The sequence below is a fragment of the Hemibagrus wyckioides genome, linkage group LG13, assembly GCF_019097595.1.
Source record: "Hemibagrus wyckioides isolate EC202008001 linkage group LG13, SWU_Hwy_1.0, whole genome shotgun sequence".
Taxonomy (NCBI): domain Eukaryota; kingdom Metazoa; phylum Chordata; class Actinopteri; order Siluriformes; family Bagridae; genus Hemibagrus; species Hemibagrus wyckioides.
In genome coordinates this window covers 5,000,734-5,016,703 of record NC_080722.1, presented here as the reverse complement: position 1 = coordinate 5,016,703, position 15,970 = coordinate 5,000,734, and the positions used below count along the sequence as shown (strand labels likewise).

At 36.7% G+C, this 15,970-nt stretch overlaps 1 protein-coding gene across 2 annotated transcripts; it reads left to right on the top strand.

Moving 5' to 3' along the window:
- The first annotated feature begins 749 nt into the window (after window positions 1–749).
- Window positions 750–3,615, top strand: LOC131363993 (erythroblast NAD(P)(+)--arginine ADP-ribosyltransferase-like). 2 transcript variants are annotated; one of them, XM_058407020.1, is made up of 3 exons: window positions 750–900; window positions 2,436–2,514; window positions 2,615–3,615. In XM_058407020.1, exons 2-3 carry the CDS (start codon window positions 2,443–2,445, stop codon window positions 3,296–3,298), a joined length of 756 nt encoding a protein of 251 aa, XP_058263003.1. In that variant the 5' UTR covers window positions 750–900; window positions 2,436–2,442; the 3' UTR covers window positions 3,299–3,615. The 2 variants fall into 2 exon arrangements, with proteins under 2 accessions (XP_058263003.1, XP_058263002.1); XM_058407019.1 differs by lacking the exon at window positions 750–900 and adding an exon at window positions 2,104–2,154.
- Window positions 3,616–15,970: the final 12,355 nt, after the last annotated feature.

Sequence of the window (15,970 nt, the reverse complement as noted above, 5' to 3'; positions counted from 1 at the left end):
ATTCTCCATAAACTCTACACAAATTGGTGATCGCCTCAGTCCCCTTTAAATTTCATATGAAAAAACGGTGGCAGACATTGGCTCCTCCCCGTCTTTCAGCGCCTTCTTCAATCCGCAGACCGCGGCACCACAGAGCGAGGATCAGAGGACAAGTGTGTGTGTGTGTGAGTGTGTGTGTGTGTTTGTGTGTGTGTGTGTCCCCTTAAATAAAAATCCTAGAATCGCCCCAATGTTTGTACATTTGAGGATGTGACGTTTAAACATAAGATAGTGAGGAAAATATATCATTACTTTATGTATTATGTGGTCTAGGATTTCAGAGTTTTTTTTTTTTTTATTAATCTCTGAGCTAATAAATAGAAAAATTCGACAAATTTGGATTTTCAAAAAGTAGGAACATCAAGTAATAATCCACATTTTAATTCACTTTCTCACACTAGACGCACCAGACATGAACTGTATCTACAGTCTGATTCAGTGTCTAAATATTTTCCCTATTTTACCTGATTACTTAGTAAATACATCTGAGTGTAATTGTATTAACAAATAAAACAATCATATAAAAATCTTCAGTGCAGCTTGTGAAGTTTATGTGCTATTTTGTGTCATCTACAAAATTGGCAAGTGGTTTCACACACACACACACAGTTTTGCGGATGTGACATTTGAACATACTGCACGATGGTTGAGAAAATATATTGTTGCTGTACATCTTTATGTATTGATGTATTGAGACCCCCAGCTGTAAATGAACCCATGCTGCTAGGACGTGTACAGATCAGTGAGAGAGTGAGGGAGAGACACTGCAAGCTGAGTTGGAGGGGTTCTCCATCACATTGTATGCTCTGTACCTGATCTAGCACCTCCAAAAGTGGGAGCTCCAGCACCCGCACTGTCACAGTGAGTACCTGTCTCTCAGTACAGTGATTTCTCACTGGTACTTTTAATATAGCTCTTTTTTTTTTACTGCTTTGCATTAAATCACCCAGCTCCAAACTTTAGACCTCAATCGAAAAACCTCAGAATATTTTTTGCCAGGCAATTTATGCGGGGGATGTGGTAGGTTAGTGGTTGTGGTGTTGGACTGCTTGGAAGGTTGTGAGTTTGAATCCCAGATCCACCAAACAGCCACTGCTGTATCCCTGAGCAAGGCCCTTAACCCCCAAATGAGAAAAAAAAAATGAGATAAAGTTATAGAGAGAGTTGCTCTGGATAAGAGCATCTGCCAAATGTTGTAATTGTTTCTTTGTTGACTTCCTAAACAGATTTTTAAATACCACCACCCCATTCTCCTAAACACCCAGAATTTCTATAGAAATATTTTTAAATCACCATAAAATCTCACTGACCTCAAATTGGACAGAAAGAGCTTTTTTTTGTTTTTAATGGTTTTTATTTTATTTCTAAGTACAGATTTTTGTTATTTATAACATTTGGAATGTAAGTACAGTTTCTGTTATCAAGGATAGTAACATTTCCATTGCATTTCAAAGTCTCTTCCTTTGGGTCTCTCAGAAATGATCTTTTCCCCTCCACCAGGAGTGTGAACTCTCAGTAGTTTATGATAGATTTGGGCCCTAAAGCAGAAGGATGTTCTTGAAGATCATAAAATTGATTGTTATAGTGATCTCAATATTATCCAAACCAATCAAAGCAGATGAATGTATTTTTATGTGTTTTAATACAGCTAAATCACCCTGGGGTCAAATTATCCCCAAAGAAACCATGAAAAGTGATGGTAATTCTATGTTCACCTGTTTGTCCCTATTAAATTATGAAAAGTCAAACATATATTTAGAGACATTATACATTGAAAAGACCCCAAGGATAACAGGAGAATTAAAAGTATGTTTAAAGAACACAGTGCGACAATTTTAGTAAAAAAAAAAAAAGTTTCATTGTGTTGCTATTAGGACTGGAATTTTTTTCTATTCACATTTGTATATTTTAGATTTAAAACTTTACAGTCTTTACTGAACATCAAATCACACCTCAAAACTGTTAATCTTGTACAGTGGGGAGAAAACAACTCCATTTATGGTGATTGAAAAGGGCAGTAGATGTGTATAAATAGCTGAAGTTGAAGCTCTGACACATTGAGCACTACCTCATTATACATTTGGTTTGCTTACTGGTGAAGTTTTGAGACCGTCTGTGAGTATTATAATCGCACTAGAAATCTTACGTTTGTTTAGAGAGAATTTTATTATCTAATCTTCAAGCATACTGTACATTTACTTAAGACATAGTACTGTATTGTTTATGATATTATGAGAACGATATTCACTGTGCTACTGGAATAATTCATGCTAGAAAATGTGTTATCAATGCATATCAGGTTGTCAATATTTTTCATGTTGATATCATACACTGTTATTCAACTGTATTGGCGAAGATCAGAAAGAAAGGCAGAAATCCTTCTTTTTTTATTTTAGATTAACAATGAGGAAAGCTGTTTTCATCAACACCACTGCCATCATCATCATCAACACTTTAGCAGTTGTTTGCACATGGGTGAGTTTCTCTTTCAAGTTCTGCTCTGAGTAGACATTTTATTATCAGTAATTATGTAATAAAGTTGTTTTTTTTTTTTTTTTTGCTCTATTTTTTATAGAAAAAAGACATAAAACTGGACATGGCCCCGACTGCTGTTGATGACCAATACATAGGCTGCGTCAATGAAACGTACAACCTGGTTAAAAGCAAGATCCTACAGGAAGATTTTACAAAAGATAGAGCATTTGAAAGAGCTTGGAATAAGTATTCAAACATTACTGATGATTTTACAAGAATAATAAAGGTCTACACGGCAACTGGTCATCTTTATTCACAATTCAATGATGCTGTCGGCTCAGGAAGAAAACAATACCGCACTCAATTTAACTACAAAGCCTTTCATTTCTTGCTAACACGCGCCGTACAAATGCATAAGGTACAGACATGTGTTAATGTTTTCCGCAGAACCAACGTTCATTTTAAGAAAAGTCTTTTTAGCAATAAAATGAGATTTGGCAGGTTTACTTCGACTTCACTTAGAAACAACATGACTCAGTTTGGCAATATTTCCTGTTTTAAGATTGAAACATGCTACGGCGCAAACATATCCGCCATTTCTGAGTTGCCTAAAGAGGAAGAGGTGCTAATCCCACCTTTTGAAAAATTCAAAATCACAAACACTGACAAAAACAAGATGAACTGCGGTGTTCTTTACACTCTACAGAGCGCGGGGAATTTTAGCAAAATGAACTGCGAGCTGTTTAAAAAGAAAACATTCTTGATGCAAATGAGGGGACGGTAATGTGTTGATATCAATGTGCTGATGTTATTATAGCACTATCGCTGGGCCATCGCAACATAACTGGATAATTTTATACATGATGTAACGTGTTCTAAGCATGTGTTGATGTCAGTGAGACATGTTATTTGTGATTACATTATAAAATTGCATAATTGTAAATTTAATGATTTTATCTGAGCTTTTGCCTGAACAGAATCTAGCAACGCTTTGTAGCACAGCACCAACTTAATGTCTGAAAATAATGTTTATGACTGTTTATTAATTAAATGTGGCAACATGTATAGACTGTTTGTTATATGCTCTTTTCATTAAAAGAAATCTGGACCACATGGTTGAGGTTCACAATTTTTTTAAATGATAGACTGAAGCGGGAATCAAACCCGAATCTCTGTGATAGTCGCAAGCTCCCATGCACAGTGTAGCAGACCCACATGCAGGAAAAAAAATAAAATGGTGCTTTATTAACATAACTCAAAACTCTATCTGTCTATCACCTCAGTTAGAGAAAGACTTTAGGACCCAGGGGTCAAACTCAGAATGACAAATATTTGGTACAAGCGGGGATACATATGTTTGAAAAGTCCTGCTCAAGATGATGTAAAGCTTGTGGATGTTTGTTTATTGATTAATGTGTGGATGGATGGAGAGATTGATGGATGGATGGATAAATGGATGGATGAATGGATGCATTTCACGGTCGATACCTTAATGTTTATGCATCATGTGTTACAACAACAGTACCTCTTTTAGTCAGCATTTATTCCTCTCTTGCACCCAAAATATTTTAAAAATATTTTCTCAGTTTCCTAATTTAGATGAATCCCATGACACGCAAACTAAAGTAAAAAAGATACCACATGTTATGGTTTATGTATAATATAAAGGTTTTGGATGATTGTTCATAATGGATGGATGGATGGATGGATGGATGGACAGATATGATGGTCCTCACCCTGAAAGGACCCTGAGAAACACAACTTTAAACACAGGTTAAGCACTTAGTTTTATAAAAGTGTGTCTCTTCTTCTTCTACTAACTTAAAGAAAGTATTTTTATGTGGATGATTAATGAAAACAAGCTCTAGGTTATTAATTTAAATAAAAAAAATGGAAAAATTATTCCTGAGCATTATAAAATGATAGGGCTTTTAGGAATTGCAGTGAAATGTTAATCATTTGAAATACTTTTTCTTTTTTTAAAGAAAGCAAATAATAGTCATTTGGTAATTGTTTTAATGAGGGAATAATTTTATTTGACTACAGAATCGTCCACGTCAGTGTCTCTTCCACCTCAGACACCTGAGAGACTTTAGACTGCTCGCTAAGGTGCTTAAGAACTTTTACTCCTGCACCATAAAGAGCATCCTGACAGGAAACATTGCAACCTGCTTCAGGAACAGCACCATGCAGGACAGACCAGCTCTTCAGAGGGTGGTGTGATCAGCTGAGTGCATCATCCGTACCAAGCTCCCTGACCTGCACTCAATCTACAACAAACAGTGCTGGACCAAGCCCAGGAAGATCGTGAAGGACCTCAGCCACCCCAACAATGGACTTTTCTCTCTCTACGGTCTTTTAACCAGAACTCCACATAGGACTCAACTGATTGGACTTGTGATGCTTCCTTTACACACGTTTTGGAACACACCACAACGTAAGGTTATTTGTGTAACCCCGATTCTCTGAAAACAGAGTGAGGTATCTCACTATGGGAAACGCCTCAGGTGTGATAGACTATGGAAGCACCAATTACACCACGTCTGTCCGCAGGGCAGACCAAACACAGCTCACCACCCAGGACCTATATACACTACCAGTCAAAAGTTTGGACACACCTTCTAATTCCATGGTCTTTCCTGATGTTTATTTCTTTCTACATTGTAAAACAATGCTGAAGGAGGCCGAAATACACAATAATCTCCTCTGAACAGTTGATATTGAGATATGTCTGCTACTGATGCTCTGTAAAGCCTTCATAACAGCTCTGAGGTGTTAGATGCTCTGAGATCTGAGGTGCTGTTAATTGGTGATTTCTGAGGCTGGTAACTCTAAATGAACTTCTCCTCTGGAGCAGAGGTAAGTTTTGGTCTTGCTTTCCTGGGATGGTCTTCATGTGAGCCAGTTTCATCATGGTGCTTGATGGGTTTTGCAAATGCACTTGACAATACTGTTCTTACAAGAACTATTCCAGAACACCTGACCTTCATGACTTAAAATAACAAATGACTGGTGTTTTTTGTTGTCGTTACATGTGTACATAAATCCATGTGTGTTATTTCATAGTTTTGAAATCTCCAGTATTTTTCTAGAATGTAGAAAATAAATCCCTAAACAAAAAACATTGAATTAAAAGGTGTGTCCAAACTTTTGACTGGTAGTGTATATATAGCTGTGATCCCTGAAATGGCATTCTAAGCTTGCTCTTCCCCCTCACTCAAGAAACCTTACGTTCTCTTTCAAACATATAACATAACATATACTGTATAGCCCACTCCCGTAGCGCATGCTTTCCGAAGCCGCCGGACAGACCTGGAGAAAACGAAAGATAACCTTTCATTACACTCATGGGCCGACATGGAGAACTATATGAGCCATAGAAGGCACAGTGACATCCAGACGGTAAAATCTGATGAATGTGTGCGGGGAAGCCCAGCTGGCTGCCGCGCAAATATCCCTTACTGAAACTCCCTTGAACATGGCCTAAGACGTAGCTATAGCTCATGTCAAGTGAGCCCTTAAGCCCATAGGGGACTCGAGATCCATAGCTGTATGGGCTGACTCAATCGCCTTCACCATCCAGTGGGAAAGGCGCTGTGAAGAGATCGGCTTACCTTTACTTTGCGCAGCCCATGAAACAAATAGTTGATCGCTCCTTCTGAACGATCGAGTCCTGTCAACATACTGACTTAATAACAGGACACAGCGTGTGCAATTCACACTCCCCTTCCGAAGCAAACGGATGGGCATAAAAAGCACTCAGTTCTAAGGCGGTGCTGAATCAATGACCTTGGGAACAAAAGCTGGATTAGGCAGCAGTGTAACCTTTCTGCCATCCAGACTAAAATGTAGACATGCCTGATGAACAGACGAAGCATGTAATTCACCCACTCGGCTTAGCCGAAACTAAAGCGAGAAGCAGAACTGTTTTTAAAGATAAAAACCTGATATGAACAGTATCTATAGCTTCAAATGGAGCCCGAGTTAAAGCACCCAGAACCTTAGATAAATCCCATGACAGAATGAGCTGTTTCAATACCGGTCTCAGACGTCTCACTCCCTTCATAAAACGGCACATGAGGGGATGCAGCCTAACGGAAGCTCCTTCAAAGACCACGTGGCAAGCCGAAATGACAGCCAGGTAAACTTTAATAGTGGAAAATGCCCTACCAGTGTCCATTAAACTCTGTAAAAAACAGAGAATGTCGATCACAGAGTACTGAAAAGGAATAACTCCTCTGCGCGTCTTCAAAAACACGCAAATTGCAATCATATAAAGAGCACATTGCCGGCGCTCTAGCTGTGGATAGTGCCAATAACATCCTGTGGGAGCCCGAGTGCATTCAAATTCAGCCTCTCACGGGCCAGACCCAGAGGTTGAGCCACTCCGGATGGGGGTGAAATATTTGGGTGCCCGCTTGTGACAACAGGTCCCGGTGCAATGGGAGTGGCCAGGGTTCTCCCTGTATTAGCTGAACAATTTCGGCCAGCCACAACATCCCTTGCCAACACGGGGCTATTAGGAGGAGAGATAACCCGTTTTCTCTTATTATTTGCAGGGTGGGAGAGATTAGACTCAGCAAGCTATACACGTTGGATGGGGATCTCTACCAGAAATCATGAACCCTCATGCTGCGGGACAAGACCGGGAAGGGGTGACTTTCCCAGTCTCCGGCGCCATATTGGACCCTGACATGGTATGCTGAATAGCTCACCCTGACGCGTTAGCTATCCTAAACTACTAAAAGTGGGACAGCTCAGTAACAAGCAGCGCGAAGAAAATAGCAACTGCACTACATTCGGCAACGCTCACCTTAACGGTGCGTTTGTGAACTGGAGCAGTGCAGCTGTGGTGCTGAGGAAAATGTCTTCACAGGGAAGAGAACAAGAATGCTGTTTCAGGGATCACAGCTATATATATATAGCTATATATATATATATATATATATATATATATATATATATATATATATATATATATATATACAGACGTGGTGTAATTGGTGCTTCCATAGTCTATCACGCCTGAGGCGTTTCCCATAGCGAGATACCGAGCGAATGTTTGAAAGAGAACCAACCACACCGCACATTTGCACATTGCAGGACTGAAGTACACAACACATAAAACATAAAAAACATCAAAACATAAAACATATATGTTGTACATTTCAGCTCCTGTTTACTCAAAGAGGACTTGTGCACCTGCACTTCTGCTGCTCATCATCTTATTTCACTCCATGGCCACCCGTACTGCAGCCATCTACACAGTGCACACACTTTACATAGTTTTGTTATTTATTACAGTTATTTATACAGTTGTTCACATTTGACATTTTTATACATATTCTATATTCTATATACATATTATATATACATATTCTATATACATATATTAACAGATAGATATATAACAGATTCAGCAAACGTGCCATAAAGTAATATTTAACACAAATCATACAAAAGAACCAAAGCAAAAGCATTAAGAGCAACAAAATGAAACAATGCAGAAATAACAAATCACAGAAGAATAAAAAAAAGAAAAACAAATAAGACAAGGTAAGTAGAAGTGAGGTGAGGACTAAATATAAATCAATTATTAAACAATGCTGACTGAAAATGTAATGGGTGACAAAATAAAATGCCCCAAAACACAAGGTGAATTCAGATATTTTAGAATCCATATACTTAGTCATAAATGTTCATCACTCATTGTATTTATTATTATTATTATTATTATTATTATTATTATTATTATTATTATTATTATTATTATTATTATATCTATTTATTTTTCCTCTTTTTTTTTTACAGCCAATTCCATTATTTTATTTTATTTTATTTTATTTTATTTTATTTTATTTTATTTTATTTTATTTTATTTTATTTTATTATTCTTTACAAAAATCCATTGTTGACTCTATTTTTATTTTGACTCTATTTTTCTGTAAGTGTATTTGTCACAACTGTTGTACAACTCTACTGCATGTCTGCAAAACTCACCCAAAATATTGAATTCTTAATGCAAAATAAAGTGTAAGGTGTGTAAGATGTTTTTTTTTTTTTTTAACCATAGCAGTCAACTCTGAAAATGTTTCTTATGTACTAATTTCATTTGTGTCATTCATTCGTTCATTTTTTTTTTTTGAACCTGACAGCTCAGTTTATTATACGATCATGTCAGGTTTGTCAAGCTGAATTTTGTTACAGATTTTAAGAACAGACACAAGTTTACTGTGAGAAGTCAGTACTGTAGTACACGGAAAATGCATTTGTTTTAAAGCCATATGTTAAATGTAAACCAAAAATTTTGTTTGTCTGTTTTTATACAAGTCTTATATAGTGAACAGAACATTGCCACAAGGTCATTTGCCAATATAGCAGATATCCCATATTTATGGAATATTCATGTAGATTTTAATAACTAAACAGATCAATTTGCATATAATGGATTATGAAGTTATGAAGAGAGTGACAATTTTTTAAATAAATAAATGCAATTTTTTTAAATAAATAAATGCAAACAATTGCACTTACTCTTATGCATACACTTGCCAAAACAAGGTTAAATTAATACAACATAAATAAAATCTGGTGTGAAAAAGAAACAAATTGTTCAGACATATTGTTTTGAGAAAAAAAAAAAAATCAATAATTGAGCCAAAGCCTTTGAGACAAACTGTTATGTTGAGGAACATCTGATAGAAAAGATCCTCCTGTTCCTGTTATATTTTACAGTATACCATAGCAGCACTTCCCTATTGAACCACCGGGTGGCGCTAAAGCACTGCACTGTGCAGAAATCTTCATTTTCTTGCTCTGTGTCCTGAAGAAATTTTACTGAATAAATAATTATGTAGACATATTTTTGTAATTCCTCCAAATGCATTCTCAAAAAGACTTTGGGTCTTTGTTGGTGTCTATAGATAATTAATTGTTGTTTATAGATAAGGATTTGTTGTCTAAAGGTTAAATTACTGATAATACTGTTAATAAATCGTTGCTTATGAATAATGAATTGTTGCTTACAGAATACGAATTGTTCTTGTTTATAGGTAAGGAATTGTTGTTTATTAATAAGGAATTGATGTTTATAGAAAACTAATTGTTGTCTAAAGAACACCAACAGTTGTTTATAGGTAACAAATTGTTGTTTAGAGATAATGATGTTTTTTTTTTCTATAGATAACAAATTGCTGTTGTTTTTAGATAAGGAATTGTAGTTTATAGATAAAAAAAAATGTTTATAGATAAGGAATAGTAGTTTATAGTTAACAAACTGTTGTTTAGTGGTAATGAACTGTTGCTTATAGAATATGAACTGTTGTTTATAGATAATGAATTGTTGTCTATAAGGAATTGTTTGTAAATAAGGAATAAGTTGTTTATACATAAGGATTTGTTGTTTATAGATATGGAATAGATGCTTATAGATAATGCATTGTTGTTTATAGATAAGGAATTGTTGCTTATAGATAATGAATTGTTGTTTATATGTAAGAATTGTTGTTTATAGATAAGGAGTAGATAACAAACTGTTGTGTACAGGTAACAAATTGGTGTTTGTAAATAAGGAATAGTTGTTTACACATAATGAATCGTTGTTTACAGATTATGAATTGTAGTATACAGATAATAAATTGTTGTTGTCTTTAGATAATGAATATGAGATTGATTTCATGTTGGTCTGGTTTAATCCGCTACACTGATTCTACACTTATTATGTAGACGTTCTTGTTCTACACGCTTTCAGTACAGAATTCAATCTGAGACCATCTTCAAGAAGCCTACAACTTTACAGTACCTCCACACCTTCAGCAGGGGTTTGTGAAATCGGGTGTCTTGTGAGCCACCTGAGTGACCACACGAACCACATCGAATCAGTGTTTACAACGGCTGATTCAGGGGATTTCCTCTGATGAATGTGACAACAAAGCCGTTTTGGCAAGATTATAAGCAGGCACATAGAGGCAATATGTCTGAGCCTGAATGAAGTCAGTGGATATTTGCTGCAGCAAACAGGATTATGGATCATTTATGGTGGCACAGATGTCTGTCAACATACTAGAAAAGCAAGCGAGTGTGACACGAGGACTGAAATTTGGCTTCACACGTCGATAGAAGTAACAAAGCAAGTGGATCCAGCTGAAGCAAAGCTGAAGCACGTCTAATCTCAAAGCTGAAGCTAGTCAAAGATTTTCAATTGGGAATTAAGTGAGTATCTTGACAGTTAGCTATCTAAGCTTACTAACAACATCTTTAGCTAGGTGGTTTAGTGCTGAGAAGTACCTCAAAGTGTTTTTTAAGCTTTCCAGTTATTTAGCCATGTGATTTATTATAATTATTCCACAGAGTGCTGAATTCTCAATTCTGATTGGTCAGAAGATGTTGATTGATATTCTACTGTGTAACATCAGCTCTGACAATTGTGCAGTTCCAAATCATTTTCATTTTAAAGTGTTCCTGCAAATTTTGAAATATATAGAAAATCTGAATATTTACAATAAAATGAAATGATAATCACTGCCATCACAAGATTGCAACTTCATATGCAAATACTGAAATCCTACCCAGGTTTCTTTAAAAGCATCAACTTTGTAATGATTTTATTTGGAAACATCGATTAAGGAAAATTAAGGGAAGGAAGATTGGTTGAGAAAGAACAGAGGCAGAGACAGAGCGAGAGAGAGAGAGAGAGAGAGAGAGAGACAAAGACAGATAGAGAAAGAGAGACAGACAGACAGACAGACAGAGAGACACAAAAAGAAATTTGGAAATAGGCAGAAGGGGAGGGGGGAGAGACACAGAAAACGAGAGAGAGATAGATAGATAGATAGATAGATAGATAGATAGATAGATAGATAGATAGATAGATAGATAGTGGAAGAGAGAGAGAGAGAGAGAGACAGACAGACAGACAGACAGACAGACAGAGTGAGAGTGGTGTAGAGAGAGAGAGAGAGAGAGAGAGAGAGAGACAGACAGACAGAGTGAGAGTGGTGTAGAGAGAGAGAGAGAGAGAGAGAGAGAGAGACAAACAAACAGACAGAGTGAGAGTGGTGTAGAGAGAGAGAGAGAGAGAGCGAGACAGACAGACAGAGTGAGAGTGGTGTAGAGAGAGAGAGAGAGACAGAGAGAGAGACAAACAGACAGACAGAGTGAGAGTGGTGTAGAGAGAGAGAGAGAGACAGAGAGAGAGACAAACAGACAGACAGAGTGAGAGTGGTGTAGAGAGAGAGAGAGAGAGAGAGAGAGAGAGACAAACAGACAGACAGAGTGAGAGTGGTGTAGAGAGAGAGAGAGAGAGAGAGAGACAAACAGACAGACAGAGTGAGAGTGGTGTAGAGAGAGAGAGAGAGAGAGAGAGAGAGAGAGAGAAATAAAGGATATTAAAGCAAATTGCTGCATTTCTGATTTGTTTCTGTTACAATCCCTATACTTTAGTACAATAAAGTAAAGCTTGTTCTTACACTATAATGAAATCCTGATTTATGTGAAAAATCATTCTAACTTCAAAGAAATCAAAGATTCATCATTTACCTCTTTATTGTTGTAAGATCAGTATATAATGTAGTAATTGGTGCTGTAAGAGTGAGAGTCGTTGCAGTGTTTTTGTCGAACATGCATTTTTGTGACATTTATGAAGCGTTTTGGTGGTTTCATCAGATTTTGGAGATGGATTTAATTGTTTGGTAAAAAATCATGTTGGTAACACAGACTGTATGCAGAATTTTGATGGCTTCACTGTTGAACGATCCATTGAAAAGAAAACAGTAAATTAACACCATAAACAGGGCTAGACTGAGATTTTGAGATTTTTCAGTATTATTTTTCTCTATTAAACGTATATGAGAACGGATTAATGGATTTGGGACTTCCATCCGCAGCCTCCCCAGCAACCTCCCCATAAGTTACACTTATGTTTTATTTTTTCTCACCTCCAGTCTGCTTTCCATCGCTGAAATTCTTTGCTATGCACACCAGCACAACAGAAGGCTCGGCGCAGTGGCGTAATCATTGCAAAAGCCACATTAAAAACATCTAATTGAAGCAGATCTGATCTGTTAAGTGCACCCAAATCCTCATATCGGGCGGTAAGTACTCCCGCGTTATGGGATGATGGACTGCACTCGGATTAAGTCCTTCAATTTTAATGCATATTGCCTCCTTTTAAACAGAAAACACCATCATAACATGAGCAGGAGTTACATCATAGTCATATTAAAACATCTGTTCGGGGATATAACGAGTGTTTCTCGTTAAAGGAGACGTGTTTGCGTTTGGCACACCGTGCTCACGACTTACATTTTTAATTTTGTACATTTTTAATGCGTTTTTATTATCATGGCTTTTTGTAGGGATACACTGACCGAATGTTTGAACAGGTCTAGATGACTTAAAAGACTTTTTTGATTGATTGCTTGATCGATTTGTTTAATTTTCCAGTGCTATAGACTCTACAGATGCACCAGAGATTCAGTTTCCAGTCTGCTGTGATTTTATTTTTGACCTTTGTGTCTTCTCAAGCACACAGTGCAATTAAAATCCATATGCAAAAACACTCGAGTGCTTATGAGTTAATGAAATAATTAGGCAGGTTGCAGCTTTAAGTCTCATTACCTTTAAGTCGGAGCCAAAGGATGAGCTAAATTGCTTCCTGTTAAATTATTCCACACAAAGTCTAGAGTCGAGCGCAAAAGTTTTAAACCGAGGAACCGTGACCTTAAAGCAAGATGTTGTTTAGTTGGTTGGTTTCTGCAGATTATTAAAAAATATCACAAATTGATAAACGGTATATATGTTCGACAATTATAATAAATAAAGAAATTATAATGATGAGGATGATGGTGATGTCTGGAGCAAGACTTCGCAAGGTGTATGTGAGAATCTGGGCTGTGTGTAGGAGTGTGTGTGATTGTGTGTAATAATCAGGAGTCTGGTGACCTCATATATGGAAATGAACCTGATGGATGGGAAAGGAAGCCAGTTTTCTTTGCCGTGTTGTGAAGCCCCGCTGAATTCTGGGAAATGTTACACCAGCCAGATGAATCCACATTACATTCTGAACATATTAACATATTGGTTAAAAACAATATTAAAACACTTTCTATTTCCACCCATAAACCAGAGATGATGAAAAAGATCTTTATACTGCTGTCTAATATTCAATAAACTGCAAACCAAACTTTTTTTTTCTTGTTTGTTTTATTACAGCTACAAGAGTGAGATATAAATAAGAGAGCCTGGTCAGGGAATGACTTTTTATATCTGCTATAACGAAACAGGGCTGAACAAATTGTTAAATGGAACACCAAATGGATGAAAAGTATTGTTTTGAATAAACTGTAAGAATTGGGAGATTGCTGTGGGAAACTTTAAGATCATTTAAAAGACTTCAGGTTGTGCTTTTATAAGAAAAAACTTTAGGCTTGTAAGAGTGAGTTTATCAGATGCATCACGGATTATCGTCCTATACGGGCTCACAGCCGAGTGTTTTATTCCTTATATAAGATAAAGATAAGATCTTAAAGATAAGATCTTAAAGATAAGATAAGATGAGATGAGATGAGATGAGATGAGATGAGATGAGATGAGATGAGATAAGATAAGATAAGATAAGATTTATTAATCCCGAAGGAAATTATTTTGCCAGAGATTGCTTCAGATTACACAAGATATACAATATAATAATAATACAACAAACAAATCAGGTTGAGATCACAGCAACTCTTGGCTCTGAGCGTATTCTGTAAGAGTCGACTTTTTCCTATAGGCCAATCCTTTTGTCCTGTACTCACACATCCATCGACAGTCATGGAAATTTCTTTTTCCATTCGGGTCCAAATGATTGAGTTATTTACTTCTTTGCAGGTGAAAAGATGCGTCCAACTGTCTCAAGGACTGCTCCTCATCCAGTTGCTTACCAATAAAAAAAATGACTTTCATATATTTGGTTCTTGCTAGTTTGAATCGCCATGTATGAGTTATGTACCATGAACACACATATATAAAACTAAGCAAGTATCAAGGACGTAATAACAAGCCAAGAGCCAATCAGAGTACACGTTATAGGAGAAACGTGACAACATATTTGAGCATACAGAGACCTTATTTAGATGTCTGCTTGGTGTTATAAATTTAAGAAGAGGTTGAATATGATGATTTTTTATGTTATCATGCTGTCAGAAGAAAAAACACGGCAATAAACGCAGGTACAAGTGAGTCAGCGACAATGAAAGCTCGGCAAAACCATGTTAAACGAATTCGATATCAGGAAGCAGGCTGAGGTCAAAAGATCTACAAACTGTACACAGGACTAAGCAAAAACACAAATAACCGGACAAACAAACTAGGTTAAAACCGGGCAAGCATAAACAGATCAAAAGGTGTGGTGTTATCGGAACAGAGCGTCAATGAGCGTATACTTCACAGTCTATTAATGTCCCGTGACTGTGAACAAGGAACAGATTGTGCGTTTCCAGTCCAGTTTATTGACCATGGCACATGTTGGTAATTCGATTTCAAAGTTTCAGTAGATTTGACACAGACTTCAGAAATATTTAACAGTCTAAACACAATATTTAACAGAAAGGCTGGTGTGGTTTGTGGGTGGAAAAAGGAAAGTGTTATCATAGTTTAGCTTAATTTATTGTTTTCTATATTTATGGTTTTCTTCATTCTTATTAGTCTTATATTTTTGTGGGCCTCGTGGGTTCGAGTCTCGCGCCTGCTCACTGTGTGTGTGGAATTTGCATGTTCCTCCAGTGCTTGGCGAGTTTCCTCCCACAGTCCAAAGACATGCTTCTAGGCTGATTGGAGTCTCTAAATTGCCTGTAGTGTGTGATTGAATGTGTGTGCGCCCTGTGATAGGTTGGCACTCCATCCAGGGTATGTTGTATCTTGTAACTGACAAAGCTGCTGTGATACAAGAATTTTCCACATGGGATCAATAAAGTCTATCTATCTATCTATCTATCTATCTATCTATCTATCTATCTATCTATCTATCTATCTATCTATCTATCTATCTATCTATCTATCTATCTATCTATCTATCGCAAACCATAAACTCATTTGTCTATAAATTTCCAGCTTTATCCCTGATTGGTATAAATATAAAGAGCTGACACTGGAGACTCCTTCCACAAATATTAAATAAACATCTCCTTACAGAAAACTCCTTCACTTCTTCACTAAATTGACGATTAAACATGATCTTCGGTGGTGTATGACTTGTTACTATAGGAACATCACATCAATATAAACTGCAGCTGAATCAATGTGTATACGAATCAACCAGCTTCAAGAATTATACAGTGCTCTGGTATAATGTAAGGATTCTCTAACATTTCCCACTTTGCAGTAGTAATTTTTATCTGCCCTCTGTTTTTATAATCCTGGTTCTAGTTCTGCCAGATGTTCACTGAAGTCTGGAGACCAAGTGGGTCATGGCGGAACA